This window comes from Gorilla gorilla, chromosome 2 (assembly GCF_029281585.2).
Source record: "Gorilla gorilla gorilla isolate KB3781 chromosome 2, NHGRI_mGorGor1-v2.1_pri, whole genome shotgun sequence".
In the NCBI taxonomy this organism is placed as follows: Eukaryota; Metazoa; Chordata; class Mammalia; order Primates; family Hominidae; genus Gorilla; species Gorilla gorilla.
The window spans coordinates 55,908,382-55,921,814 of NC_086017.1; the positions used below are offsets into that span (position 1 = coordinate 55,908,382).

The 13,433-nt window shown below is 44.3% G+C and overlaps 1 protein-coding gene and 1 pseudogene across 3 annotated transcripts in view; one reads left to right on the plus strand and one right to left on the minus strand.

The window, feature by feature from the left end:
* Positions 1–859: 859 nt before the first annotated feature.
* XCR1 (X-C motif chemokine receptor 1) overlaps positions 860–13,433 on the minus strand; it is a 72,688-nt gene continuing 60,114 nt past the window's right edge. The window contains exons 1-3 of one of the 3 annotated variants that reach the window (XM_004034005.5): positions 11,240–11,306; positions 6,032–6,154; positions 860–5,855 (exon numbers count right to left, since the gene is read on the minus strand). In XM_004034005.5, coding sequence (XP_004034053.1) covers positions 4,823–5,824 — 1,002 coding nt within the window. In that variant the 5' untranslated portion in view covers positions 5,825–5,855; positions 6,032–6,154; positions 11,240–11,306 and the 3' untranslated portion in view covers positions 860–4,822. Of the gene's footprint in view, positions 5,856–6,031; positions 6,155–11,239; positions 11,307–13,433 lie in introns of those variants that run through there. The other 2 variants (XM_063703513.1, XM_055382186.2) reach the window with 2 other exon arrangements.
* LOC101149574 (nuclear receptor-binding factor 2-like) lies at positions 7,128–8,711 on the plus strand (annotated as a pseudogene).

Sequence of the window (13,433 nt, forward strand, 5' to 3'; positions counted from 1 at the left end):
AAAGTAGCCAGGGGTTGCCTGGAGGTTTGCATGCCATTGTCTCACACCCTTCTCTCCCTTCTCACTCCTGCAACCATCCAACTGTCCATTTCTTCTTTCTAACCATGAATGATGCTCAACGCTGATTTTCTGACATGGTCAAAGTCAAGGAACCAGGCTTCCTTTGTTTTTCTTTGGTCCCTCTGGTCTCACTTCCTTTTGTGGAGGGGCCAGTGGACATGTGGGGGGACGGTTGCAGCAACCCCACATCTATGATCTGGGCTGGCCTCAAGGTAGAGAGCAAAGCTCTGTGCTCAGAATAAGTTGGTGAAGAGTTAGGATAATCCCTCTTACCCTTCCCAATCTTCCCTGAAACCCCCAAGTATCTCCCACCAAGTTTTCAGCATGCCTGAAATTTCCAGCCAATAATAGTATCATACCTTCTGATTGTAGGACTGTATTTCTGAACGGTCCCTGTTCAGACCCAAATATTTATAATACAGAAAATAAAAGCCTTGGACTTGGAGACAGAAGACTTGGGTGTCAAGCCAGGGGAGAAATGGGGATAGGAAATTGAGTCACAGAGCATTCAAGATAGACTTGGTCTCCTGGACAATTTCACCTAAGGTCTAAATTGAGCCAGTTTCCCACCACTCTGACTCACACAGGCCTTTTTCCACACTTTGTTCTCCAATCCTGAATCCCTAACCCAGATCCTCCATAAGTAGAAGACTTTTAAGAACCTATATGCTCTTGGTAGAAATGAGGGGACATAATCAATGCTATGGGCTGAGTGTTTGCCACCCAGTTTATGGTATTTGTCATAGCAGCCCGAACTGACTAAGACAGCCAGCCAAAAGTAAGACAATACATGCTAATCTTTTACTTGTGCATATTAACACAGTGAAGCTTTCTTGTTTAATGAAATGATGCATAATAATTCATACTTATCTGGGACAGAATGATCAACAAAGCGAGTACTTTTACATACACGACCTCATGCACACCCTTATAGTGTGGGTGAGTCTGTTATTGGCTTCTCTACAGTTTATAGATGAGGAAACTGAGCCTTGAGAGGCCCAAGGTCACAGTGGGAAAGAGCTTGGATTTGGAGTTTAGGTCCAGGGCTCAAATGCCATTTGACTCCACAGACAGTTTACTTTGGACATCTTTAGACCAGGTTTCCGTGTTTGTGGACTTTTTTGTCCCATCACAGGCATTTGCACAAATGAAACCTGTGAAAAGTTCAACAAAACTTAATTCCAAACAAAAAAGATGATGTTTGGGCCGGTGGGCCCCAGACAAGTTCACAAGAAGCTCATGGGGTGAGTACCTGGTGTTGACCAGAAGATGAGATGTAGGCAAGTATAGTAAGAGAAAACAGAGGTAGAAAAAAAGCCAAAAGATGGTCTCCTGTTAACTCACTCAACCAACCACAAACATTGCCAGGCACTGAGGGAGATGGTAGGAACTGGGTTTGTGCCTTTGAGGGATTTCCACTCCAGTTGAGGCCATTGGAGGTCTGGGGCTGGCCTGAGCTTGGAGACATGCTCCGCTCAGAGATCAGCGAGGTTCTTCTCTTCTGGATTCTGTCTGAGGGAAAGTGGAGGTGTAAATGCTGTAGAACCACTGTGGGGTTTTTTTGTGTTCCAGGAGTGGCTAGAGGTCTGCAGCCCTGTGTCCAGGACACCTCTGTTTGGAGGGAGAGATAGGCCTGCAAGAGTCCAGTTGAGATTCAGCAGTGGTTTCTGTGGGTGGAGGGAGGGGAAGCCCAGGAGGTGGTGGCCAGTGGAGGTTGTGGTCAGGGACAGACAGCGTGGCTCGTGGTGTGCAACTCTCTGGCAACTCCTTTTCAGCAGTCTCATCAGCCACTCCCTCTCTGACTGGGTTACCCTTCTATCTTCCTATTCATACTTCTCTTTGTGCCTCTTCCCTTGGGTTCTTGAGGAGCTAGATTAGGGGAAGACTCCTGATTAAAGACTGCCTTGGGAGCCAGTCTATTAGGGATGCCAAAACATCACTGGAAGTATAAAGAGTCAGATATGAAACGCTCCCAGGGAGATGGCTGGATGTGCTGAAAGAAATACAAGAGAAGCATCTTGGGATGGGTAGGAATGGGATGGCATGGGGAGAGGGTGAAGTGAGCTTCTCAAGGGGCCTCAACCCCCAAACCTGCCTTCTGAGAAGGGTGGGTTCAAAGCCCAAGGTGCTTTGGTTTTGCTAAGTGGGTATGTGAGTAGGAGTCCTTTGCCTTTTTGCTCCCTGGCTCAGCCTGCCCTCTGAATAAAAGTTGAACAAAATGTTAAGAATCAGTGTGAAACTGTGTTTGAAAGATTAGGCCAACTAGAAGCCCATAGGCTTAGCTCTGATTCCACAAACTACCTCATTATCTCTTCCTTATGCTGTTTCTCCCATCGGTGGTGAGTAGTGGCCCCACCTGTAGGCTGGCAGATAGGTCCATGGGAGCCCCTTCCCTTCACTGGTATGCCGCCCAGCCCTGTCCAGCAGGTGCTACTGGCCTCATTATTAAAACTAGGCACTGGCTCTTCCCTAGACCGATAAACTCCTCCAGATCTACTGCCCCATTGGCAAATAGATCACTGAAGTTGCATCTGGAACTGAAGGGGAAATGCCTTACAAGCTCTCTCTAGGTTGGCCAGAGGGCTATATTGGTATCTACTAAGGGCTATATTGGTATGTACTTTATTCAATAACAAGATATTGAGTGTCTTCTGTGTGCAAATCCCTGCTCAAGGGACTGTAGAAGACTCTGGACTCCTCATTTTTTAAAAAAGTTGCAGCCAAATGTACCTAATGGAGGTGCATGTCAGAATCACATGGGAAGCTTTTCCAAATCCCCACGCCAGAGCCGAATCAGGTTCACAGATTGGGCCCAGGTCTTTGTGGCATGGCAAAGTTTAGAGAGTGGCTTTTATTTATGCCCTTGGGTGTGAAGCAATGGGCCAGTGTGAGAGGCAGGGATGCATACCATGAACTAGAAGGCAAGGTGAAGCATAGCCATCGCCACAGAGAGAGATAAGCAATCTCTCTACTACTACACCCTACTCTCTACTACTCTCTGAGAGTGTAGACTAGGAAAGAAAGGTTAGTATTTATAGAGAAGCAGCCTGGGACAAAGAAGGTAAAGTGTGCCCCAGGGCATGGCTCCCCAAGAAGCATAAATCTGAAGGATAATAACAGCTGTTGATTCTTTGCTCCCACTGAGCACACAGTGTTAGAACACTGGGGCTCAAGACCAGGTTCCTGCCCTCAAGCAGCTTGCAGCCTGATGGGGCAGGGAGATAAGACATTGCATGTGTGTAACGACAACACAAGGTTGTTTTATTTTAGAGGGGACAAGCAGAATCCCACGACAACCCAGAGAGTGTTCTAATTTGCAGATTGGGGAGGGCTTCCTGGAGAAGCTGGCCTGTCAGCTAGAACATGTTCCAGGCCCAGGTGACGGCATGACAAATGCCTAGAGATAGGGTACTGGGGAGATACGTGTCTGAAAGAAGGCCAGTGGTGTTTTGGGGTTGGATCCCAAGCTGCTGTGGGGAGGAGGCTTAGCGTGGAATAAGAATGGAAAAGTTGGCTGGCATCGGATTGTGGAGGCCTTGAAAGCCTTGCTAAAGTGTATGGACTTCATTTGTAAGTAATGAGGAGCCACTAAGGGTTTTGAAGCACCTGGTGTAAGGGCAGAGGACAGCCTGGTGGGGAAAGAGAGGAGCAGTGGGGAGACGCCAAGGAAGTGAGGCCCTGTTTCAGGGATGAAACCATGGGCATGCAATGGCAAGAATGAGTCAACTCTGAAAGCCACTAGACAGGCATAGTCATTTGGACCTGGCTGTGGGAGTTGAGGAAAAGAAAACACAGGCCTCCAAGAGGACTTGAGGTTTGGAGTGTGGGTGGGTGGGGGGAAGCTAGCACCATCAACCAAATAGGAGGAGGACACTTTAGGTACAAAGTGATAAATCTGAAGTCAGCTCACTATCCACCTGGGAAGGATGAGATGTTGGAGGAGTCCACCCTAGATGCCTTCACCAAGGTGGGTGTTCACCAAGGTAGGTGAGCCTTTGGGGCTGGGCTGTTGGCCCCTGGAGGGTAGCAACTGTATCTCATTCATCTTTGTATTCTCTGAATAAATACTTAGTGCAGAAGGTAGCACTTATTAAATTCATTCCTTCAATCAAATATTTATGAGCTAAATTTTTAAGGGCCAGTTCATGGGCTAGGACTTGGATCCAGGATACAGAACATTTCTCCAGTCTAGTTGTGGATTTTTAGAATCCAGATATCAACATGACTGCTTATCTCAGGGTATGGCGACTTTTGTCTTCCAGACAGCCTCATCCAGCAGTACCTGAGGAATATGGAGCCAGGCGCCTCCAAAGTGAATAAACCAGTAGGGACAACCCTACAGTCAGGGAAGGGAGGCACTGTCTTGTCAGCATCGTGCAGTTATCACACACAATGAGCTTTAGGCCCTGTAAAGTCTCCAAGGAAGCACCTTTCCCAGAATCCTTTCATGTCTTAGAACCTTCTGACCTAAACAGTGATTAGAAACACATGTCTAAATGAAGGAGCGTGCAAGATGAACTCAGAGTTCAAGAAATGTTTTTATGGATGGCAGTATAAAATTCCCAGGTAGGAAGCCACTTTCCCGCAGATGAGAGGCTGGCGGGACCCACTGGTGTAATGAATGACCTTCACTGCACGCCTGCAGCGGAGGTGACGTCTCCACCCTGCTGTGTTCTGCAATGCTCCTTCCAGGCCCGCTTCTCCATGACCCCCATTCCAGTCCCTGTCCACCTGCACCTGCGCCTGCACCGCCACAGGCCCCTCAGTAGAAGGAGGCGCCCTCATAGGCGAAGGCACCAGGGGAGTGGGGGATCGGGGCTGGGCTGGGTGCCTGCAGCCGGCAGAACCAGAACTGCCGGAGGACATGTTTCAGGTGTGTGCGGAACTTGACCCCCACGAAGACATAGAGCACCGGGTTAAAGCAGCAGTGGGAGAAGGCGAGGTTGCGGCAGATGAGCAGGGCGTATTCTAGCTGCTGTTTGGCCTCGCAGCTCCGGATGATCTGGGTCCGAAACAGCGTCTGCAGAAACAGGGTGAAGTTGTAGGGACCCCAGCTGAGGAAGTAGGCCACCACGATGGCGAAGATGAGCTTGACCGTGCGGTGGCGCCGCTTGGAGCGTGAGCGGAACAGGGTCCTGAGGATCTCCACGTAGCAGAACAGGATAATCCCCAGGGAGAGCAGGAAGAAGAGGTTGTGCTGGTAGACGGAGGTGAGGTACCATGTGAGTTCGGAATAATCACAGCCCGAAGAAAGCACCTTGTGGAAGATGGTGTCGAGGATGGAGGACAGGATGCTGGCTACCCACACAGCCATGGTCACCAGCACCCGGCAGCGGAGGGTGGGGACGCGCAGGGTGGAGAGGGGGCTCACTACCGACAGGTAGCGGTGGATGGTCATGATGGTCAGGAAGAAGATGCTGCTGTAGAGGCTGATGGAGAAGATCATATTGAGAAGCTTGCAGAGGAAGTCTCCCAGCACCCAGCCCCAGTGGTATGGAGAGATCCACACAGGCAACAAGCAGGCGAACACCAGGTCTGAGAGGCACAGGTTGAGGATGAAGATGTTGGTGAGGGACTCCAGGCTCTCATACTTCACCAGGACCCACAGCACCAGGCTGTTGCCCACTAGGCTGAGGAGAAACACCAGGCAGTACAGGACGGTGGTGGCGAGGGTAGCAAAGACCCAGGCCTGGTTCTCACATGGCTGGCTCTGAAGGTCATAGTAAAAAAAGGTGGTGCTCTCTGGGTTGCCTGAGGACTCCATCTGGACCAGATGGCAGGGACGTTTAGAGCATCTGAAATGATAGAGACATGGAGTTTAAAGCCATGTGGCGGCTGGGTACAGTGGCTAACACCTGTAATCCTAGCACTTTGGAAAGGCCAAAGGGAGAGTATTGCTTGACCCCACGAGTTTGAGACCATCCCAGGCAATATAGTGACACCCCGTCTCTACAAAAAATTAAAAAATTACCCGGGTGTGGTGGCGCATGCCTATAGTCCCAGCTACTCAGGAAACTGGGGGGGTGGGGAAAGATTGCTTGAGCCCAGGAGGGCGAGACTGCAGAGAGCTGTGATCACGCCACTGCACTCCAACCTAGGTGACAGAGAAAAACTATGTTTCAAAAACAAACAAAAAACCCAAAAAAGATGCCAGACTCTTAGTTAATTCTCTTCTGGATCAGAGAAAAGACCTGGAATGGGAAGGGGATTCTCTACAGAGTGTATTTTCCCCACAAGAGATAGCTTTGCAAGACCATTTCAAAATATTCCTATCTGTCATGTTGGTATCTTATTGCTACAAAGAGTCTATTCTATCAGGCTTAAGGGCTGCTTTAATGTTAATGCTGGTCAGCTGTGCTGAATTACAAAAGGAGGAGAGTATAATGAGGCATGTCTGACTACCGATTCCCATCATGGCCTGAACTAATGTTTCTTTAGAATGCCCTTCCTTGGCTGAGGAGTCCATTCAGTTAGTTGTGAGGCTTAGAATTATATTTTTTTATTTATAAAACTTAAATGCTTGTTAAGACAAACACCAAATAACCAATCAACACTTTTCAGAAAAATGAAACAAAATCCAGAGTCTACACAATATAACAATGTTTAGGACACAATCCAAAATTACTCAGCATATAAAGAAATAGGAAAACATGACCCATACTCAAAAGAAAAGACAATCAAGCAGCTGCCTGTGAGAGGGGCCACATGTTGGAATTTGTAAATATGTATCAAAATGTAACTATTATACCTGTTTCCAAGGAAATAAAGGAAACTATATTCATAATGAATGGAGAGATAGAAAGTCTCAGCAGAGAAAGAAAAGTTATATAAAAGACCCAAAAGGAATTACAAATCAATAACAAGATATCAAGAAAAGCTTCAATAATTTGGAAATAATTTTAAAAACACCAGCGCGTGTGACGTCATGGCGCCATGCGGGGTCGCGGCGGCGGCGCAGGGGGCGGGCCCGTGGCGCGGGGCCTGAGGAGGAAGTGGTGAGATTGTTGCTCCCTCTGCGCCCAGAGAGGACGCGGCTGCGTGACGCTCACCTGCGGTCCCCTCCATGTTCCCTGGCCCCACCGCTCTCCTTCCTAAGGCTGCTGCTGTCTATGGAAGTAATGGAAGGACCCCTCAACCTGGTCATCAGCAGAGCAGACGAGCCGACCGTTTATTAGCTGCAGGCAAATACGAAGAGGCTATTTCTTGTCACAAAAAGGCTGCAGCATATCTTTCTGAAGCCATGAAGCTGACACAATCTGAGCAGGCTCGTCTTTCACTGGAATTGCAAAGGGATAGCCACACGAAACAGCTCCTCCTCATCCAAGAGAGATGGAAAAGGGCCCAGCGTGAGGAAAGATTGAAAGCCTAGCAGAACACAGACAAGGATGTAGCTGCCCATCTTCAGGCATCTCACAAACTCTCTGCCGAGGATGCGGAGGGCCAGAGCCCCCTTTCTCAGAAGTACAGCCCTTCTTCAGAGAAACGCCTGCCTGAGATTCAGGGGATCTTTGACAGGGATGCAGACACACTACTATATTTACTTCAGCAAAAGAGTGAGCCAGCAGAAGCCATGTATTGGAAGCAAAGCCCCAGAAGATGATAAAACAATTATAGAGGAGCAGGCAACCAAAATTGCAGATTTGAAGAGGCATGTGGAATTCCTTGTGGCTGAGAATGAAAGATTAAGGAAAGAAAATAACTAAAGGCTGAAAAGGCCAGACTTCTAAAAAGGTCCAGTAGAAAAAGAGCTGGATGTAGATGCTGATTTTGTAGAAACGTCAGAATTACGGAGCTTGCCGCCACATTCAGAAACTGCTACAGCCTCCTCAACTTGGCAGAAGTTTGCAGCAAATGCCGGGAAAGCCAAGGACATTCCAATCCCCAGTCTTCCTCCCTTGGATTTTACATCTCCAGAACTTCCCCTTATGGATCTCCCTGAGAATATTCTGAAAGGATTTATGAATAATTAAAATGGAAGGCCACAGAAGAGGGGAGAAGAGGAAATAATACAGTAATAGTTAATCCAGCAAAAAAAAAAAAAAAATATGAAAAGGGAAAACCACGTAGAAGGGGCATCCTGGTCCCGGAAATGTTTCATCATCTGGTGGACTGTGGGAGAATAGGCATTGCCAGGAGTTGGGAAACAGTCGCTGTGAAATGCGTTGCATATCTCATTCACTGACTTGAGCTAATGATTCCAACTTGATAGACACTAAACTCATGGAGGTTCAGTTTCTCTTGATACAAACCAAATGGCTACTTGGAATAATTTTTTTCAAGCAACAATTATTTTTCTTATCTTCAGGGTTAAAATGTATAAAATATGTTATGTGTAATTAATCTATAATGCCATAAATGATAATGCAAAACCTAAATAATATGGTGGCCCGAGGGGCTGCCTTGTATTTGAAACATGCTTTCTATCATGTATTGACTGTATGCATTTTGTTAATGCCCATTTTGTTTAAATAAGGTATGTAAGATACACACCTTAATTGTTAGTTATGCTTTTTTAAACAAATTACCAGTTTACATGATTAATCAGGGTGCATTTTAAGTTCTAATTTTGTTTATTGTATAATGCATCATTTGAAAATACCAAGGAGGAAATATCCATTGTTTTTAATGATGCATGAGTGGAAGTAATACTAGTTGGCAGTATTTGATTGTAAGAAATCAATAAAGTAATTGTGTTTTATTAAAAAAACCCAACGACTTCTAGAATCTGAGTCAAAGAAGAAATCAAAAGGCAAAGTATAAAATATTTTGCATTGATAATAATGAAAATACCACATATCAAAATTCATGAAATGCAACTAAAGCAGTACTTGGAGAGAAATTTATAGCTTTAAATGCTTGTATTAGAAAGAATAAATGTCTAAAATCTAAGACTTAAATCAGTGACATAAGCTAGAAATACAAGAGCTAATTAAAGTAGAAGGAAGGCATTAATAAAAATAAAAGCAGAAAAAATAAAATAGAAAATAAAGAAAATGAACAAGATCAAAATTGGTTGTTTGACAACATTTTAATACATTGATAAAATCAGCAAGGAGCAGTGGCTCATGCCTATAATTCCAATGCTTTGAAAGGCTGAGACAGGAGAATCCCTTGAGGCCAGGAGTTTCAGGCTGCAGTGAGCTATAATGGCGCCACTGCATTCCAGTCTGGGTGTCAGAGCAAGACCCTGTCTCAAAAGAAAGAAAGAGAGAGAGAGAAAGACCAAAAAATTGATGAAGCCTTATCTAGATTGTTGAGAACAAAGATAAATATGTCACAGATCTTATAGACTTTACAAGAATAACAAATAAATATTATGATCAATTTTATGTTAAAAAATCCAACAACTTAAATGAAATGGATGAATTTCTTTTAACATGCAACATATCAAAACTGACATGGGATGATATGGCAAATGTGAATAGCCCTACATTTGTTATAGAAATATAATTAACTATATAAATCCTTACCACAAAGAAAACTTTAGAACTAGAGGATTTTTCTAGTGATTTTTTTAAACATTTGGGGAAGAAATAACACCAGTTTTACACAAACTATAAGAAATAGAAATAAAGGATGGAATATTTTCTAACTCCTTTTATGAGGCCAGAATAACCCTGATACCAAAATTAGACCAACAAATTACAGTAAGAGAAAACTACAGAACAATATTCCTCATGAACATAGACAGAAAAATTCTTAACGAAATATTGGCAGATCAAATCCAGCAATACATTTTAAAAGAATATAACATGACCAAGTTGAGTTTATCCCAGAAATATGAGATTGTTTTAATACATGAAAATCAATTTAAGTCACCATATCAATAGAATAAAGAAAAAAACTATATGATCTTTTCTGATAAATGTAGAAAAGCATTTGACAAAGCTCAACACCCTTTGATGGTATAAACTCTCAGCAAATTAGAAATAAAAGGGATATTGGACATCTATAAAAATCATTCATTTTTTTTGCTGGTTATTAATTCATTTACTCAAAAATTTCAGAGGCAGTCATGTTCTGGGCCTGGAAGCCTTTGGAGATAAAAAGGAAAATGATGTCACATCTCAAACCCCTCCAAGTTACATTCAGTGGCCTGGCTCCCTTTTGCTGGTTGTCTCTCTCCCTCCCCATCTCTGTGGCCCACCTCAACTCTAAGGGAGTGAATTTAGCTTTCTGGACTGTAATATAATTTAGATTGAGAAAGACAGCTCTAAATTATACAACCACCATAATAACAAGGCCTTACATAAAGATATGTAGCCAAATAAACCTCTCTACTTCTTTCAGCATAAGAAAAATATTATTTATATGTTAGGTCTACTCAAAGTATGGTTCCCAGATCCATTTTTCTTCTTCTTCTTTTTTTTTTTTTTGAGATGGAGTCTCATTCTTTCCCCTAGTCTGGAGTGCAGTGGTGTGATCTTGGGTCACTGCAAGCTCCGTCTCCCAGATTCATGCCATTCTCCTGAATCAGCCTCCCAAGTAGCTAGGACTACAGGCACCCGTCACCACACCTGGCTACTTTTTTGTATTTTTAGTAGAGACGGGGTTTCACCGTGTTAGCCAGGATGGTCTCAATCTCCTGACCTCATGATCCACCTGCCTCGGCCTCCCAAAGTGCTGGGATTACAGGTGGGAGCCACCGCGCCCAGCCAATTTTTCTTCTTTGATTTTTTTTTTTTTGACAGGGTCTCGCCCTATCACCCATGCTGGAATGCAGTGGTGTGATCACATCTCAACCTCCTGAGCTCAAGTGATCCCCTCACCTTAGCCTCCCGAGTAGCTGGTAGTACAGATGTATGCTACCACACCTAGCTAATTTTTTGCAGAGATAGGGTCTCATCATGTTAGGTAAGGAACTCCTGGACTCAAGAAATCTGCCAGGCCAATCCGGAACTCCTGGACTTAAGCAATCTGCCAGCCTTGGCCTCCCAAAGTGCTGGAATTACAGGCATGAGCCACTGCGCCCAGCCCAGATCAGCTTTTCTGAAAAGAATGCAGATTCTTGGGAAATCCCTATACCAAAGGAATCAGAGCCTCCATAGGTAGCTCAGGAATCAGCATATTTACTAGCCCTCCAGGTGGTTCCAATGTGCAGCAAAGCTTAAGAACTCCTGATATAGGCTGTTACAATTAGAGGAAAACATAAGTTTAAAATGTTTGTAAAGGAACTCACCTGAATCTATACCTCTTTACATGCGTCTTGAGGCAGAAATGGTGCTTCTCTGTTTCATATTTCACTTAAAGAAACTGAAACACCTGTCCTGCCCAGAAGGCTGGAGGAGGAGGGTGGGAGGAGTCTCAGAGAGAGCCAGGGGGCCAGAGGGGGACAGCTAGTGAGAGAGAAGGAAGGAAGAAGCCAGTTAGGCAGGCAGGCAGGGTGGATCCTTGGTGGAACTCCTTCAAACCAAGAACAGCCTGAAAATCAAGCTGCAAGCCCTGGATAAAGAAAAGAGCCTGCATGTTTGAATAGAAACACCTACTCTGTGAATCCAGATGAACAAATTCCACTCCTTTTTTGAACATATATCCCTCTCCTTGGCACGCCTTTGTCTCATTTCACATGCTTCCTCCCGACTGGTCCTTGCCTTTTACCTGTTTTACATATACCTATCTTTCTGTGATTAGCTGCTCGCCAAATTTTCATTTGCATAAAGTGTAACATCACTTCAGGCCCTGATTGGTCCTGGGCCAAGGTCTCAGGCCAAGCTTTCACTTCAGCCCCCAATTGGTTCTTTACACTATTGTACCTCTTCCTGAGTAGTGCTTTTTCCAAGCCTACCCATAAACCAATCAGCACGTATTTCCTCATTCTAAGCCTGTAAAAACCTGTGACTCAGCCTTATAGCTAGCAACCCTCTTTTGGGTCCCTTCTCTTTGCTGAGAGCTTTTCTGTGGCTTAATAAATCCAACTCTGCCTTCTTCACTCTCCAGTGTCTGTGTGCCTTATTTTTCTTGGTCGTGGGACAAGAACTTGGAGCTCACCAGTGGGGAGAGTAAAAGAGCTGTAACACTCCCTCCCACTCACCAAACAACAGGAGTGAAACAGCTTCAACAGTAGGAGACAGTTTTTCCACATCCTTAATGAATAAAGATGTTGAGCATCTTTTTATATGTGTATTGGTCATTTGTGTATCTCTTTGTAGAAGTGTCTATTCAGAACCTTTGCCTTTTAAAAATTTGAGTTATTAGTCTTTTTATTATTAAATTGTAAGAGTTATTTCTACATTCTGGATACTAGATCCTTATCAGAGATATGATTTAAAAATAATTTATCTCATTCCTTGGGTTCCTTTTTAATTCTTCATAATGCCCTTTGACACACAAATGCTTTACATTTTCTTTTTCTTTTCTTTCCTTTTTTTTTTTTTTTTGAGGCAGGCCCTCACTCTGTCACCCAGGCCTGAATTCAGTGGCATGATCAGCTCACTATTGCCTTGAACTCTGGAGCTCAAGAGATACTCTCGCCTCAGCCTCCTAAGTAGCTAAGACTATAGGTACACAGCACCACATCCAGCTAATTATTTTAATTTTTTTGTAGAGACAGGGTCTCACTATATTGCCCAGACTAATCTTGGACTCTTGGCCTCAAGTGATCTTCCTGCCTTGGCCTCCCAAAGCTCTGAGATTATAGACCTGAGCCACCATGCCTGACCTGTTTTTAACTTTCATGAAATCTAATTTATAAATTATTTCTTTTGTTGCTTGTGATTTTGCTGTTGTAGTTAAGAAATCCTTGCCTAGTCAGGTTATAGGGATTTATAGCTATGGCTTAGCTCTGAACTTTCAGTTATATTCCATTGATCTTTGCATCTATCCTTATGTCAGTACCATAGAGTTTTGATTACCTTTGTAGTAAGTTTTGAAATCACAAATCCTCCAACTTTGTTCTTTCTTCTATTCAAGATTGGAGACATATAGATCAATGAAATACAATGGGGAAAGCCATACATCTATGGTCAATTGATTTTTTGTTTGTTTGTTTTGAGACAGGTTCTCACTCTGTTGCCCAGTCTGGAGTGTAGTGGTGTGATCATGGCTCACTGCAGCTTCAATCTCCCAGGCCTAAGTGATCCTCCTACTTCAGCCTCCCGAGTAGCTGGGACTACAGGTGCACACCAACATGCCTGGCTAATTTTTATAGAGACAGGATTTTACCATGTTTCCCAGGCTGGTCTTCAACTCCTGGGCTCAAGTGATCTGCTTGCCTCAGCCTCCCAAAGTGCTGGGATTGTCAACTGATTTTTGACAAGGGTCAAAAATCAAGACCATTTACAAGGCCATTCAGTGTTAAAAGAATATTCTCCTTAACAAATGGTGCCAGGAAAACTAGTCATATGCAAGACAAAGTTGTACTCTTACCTCACATC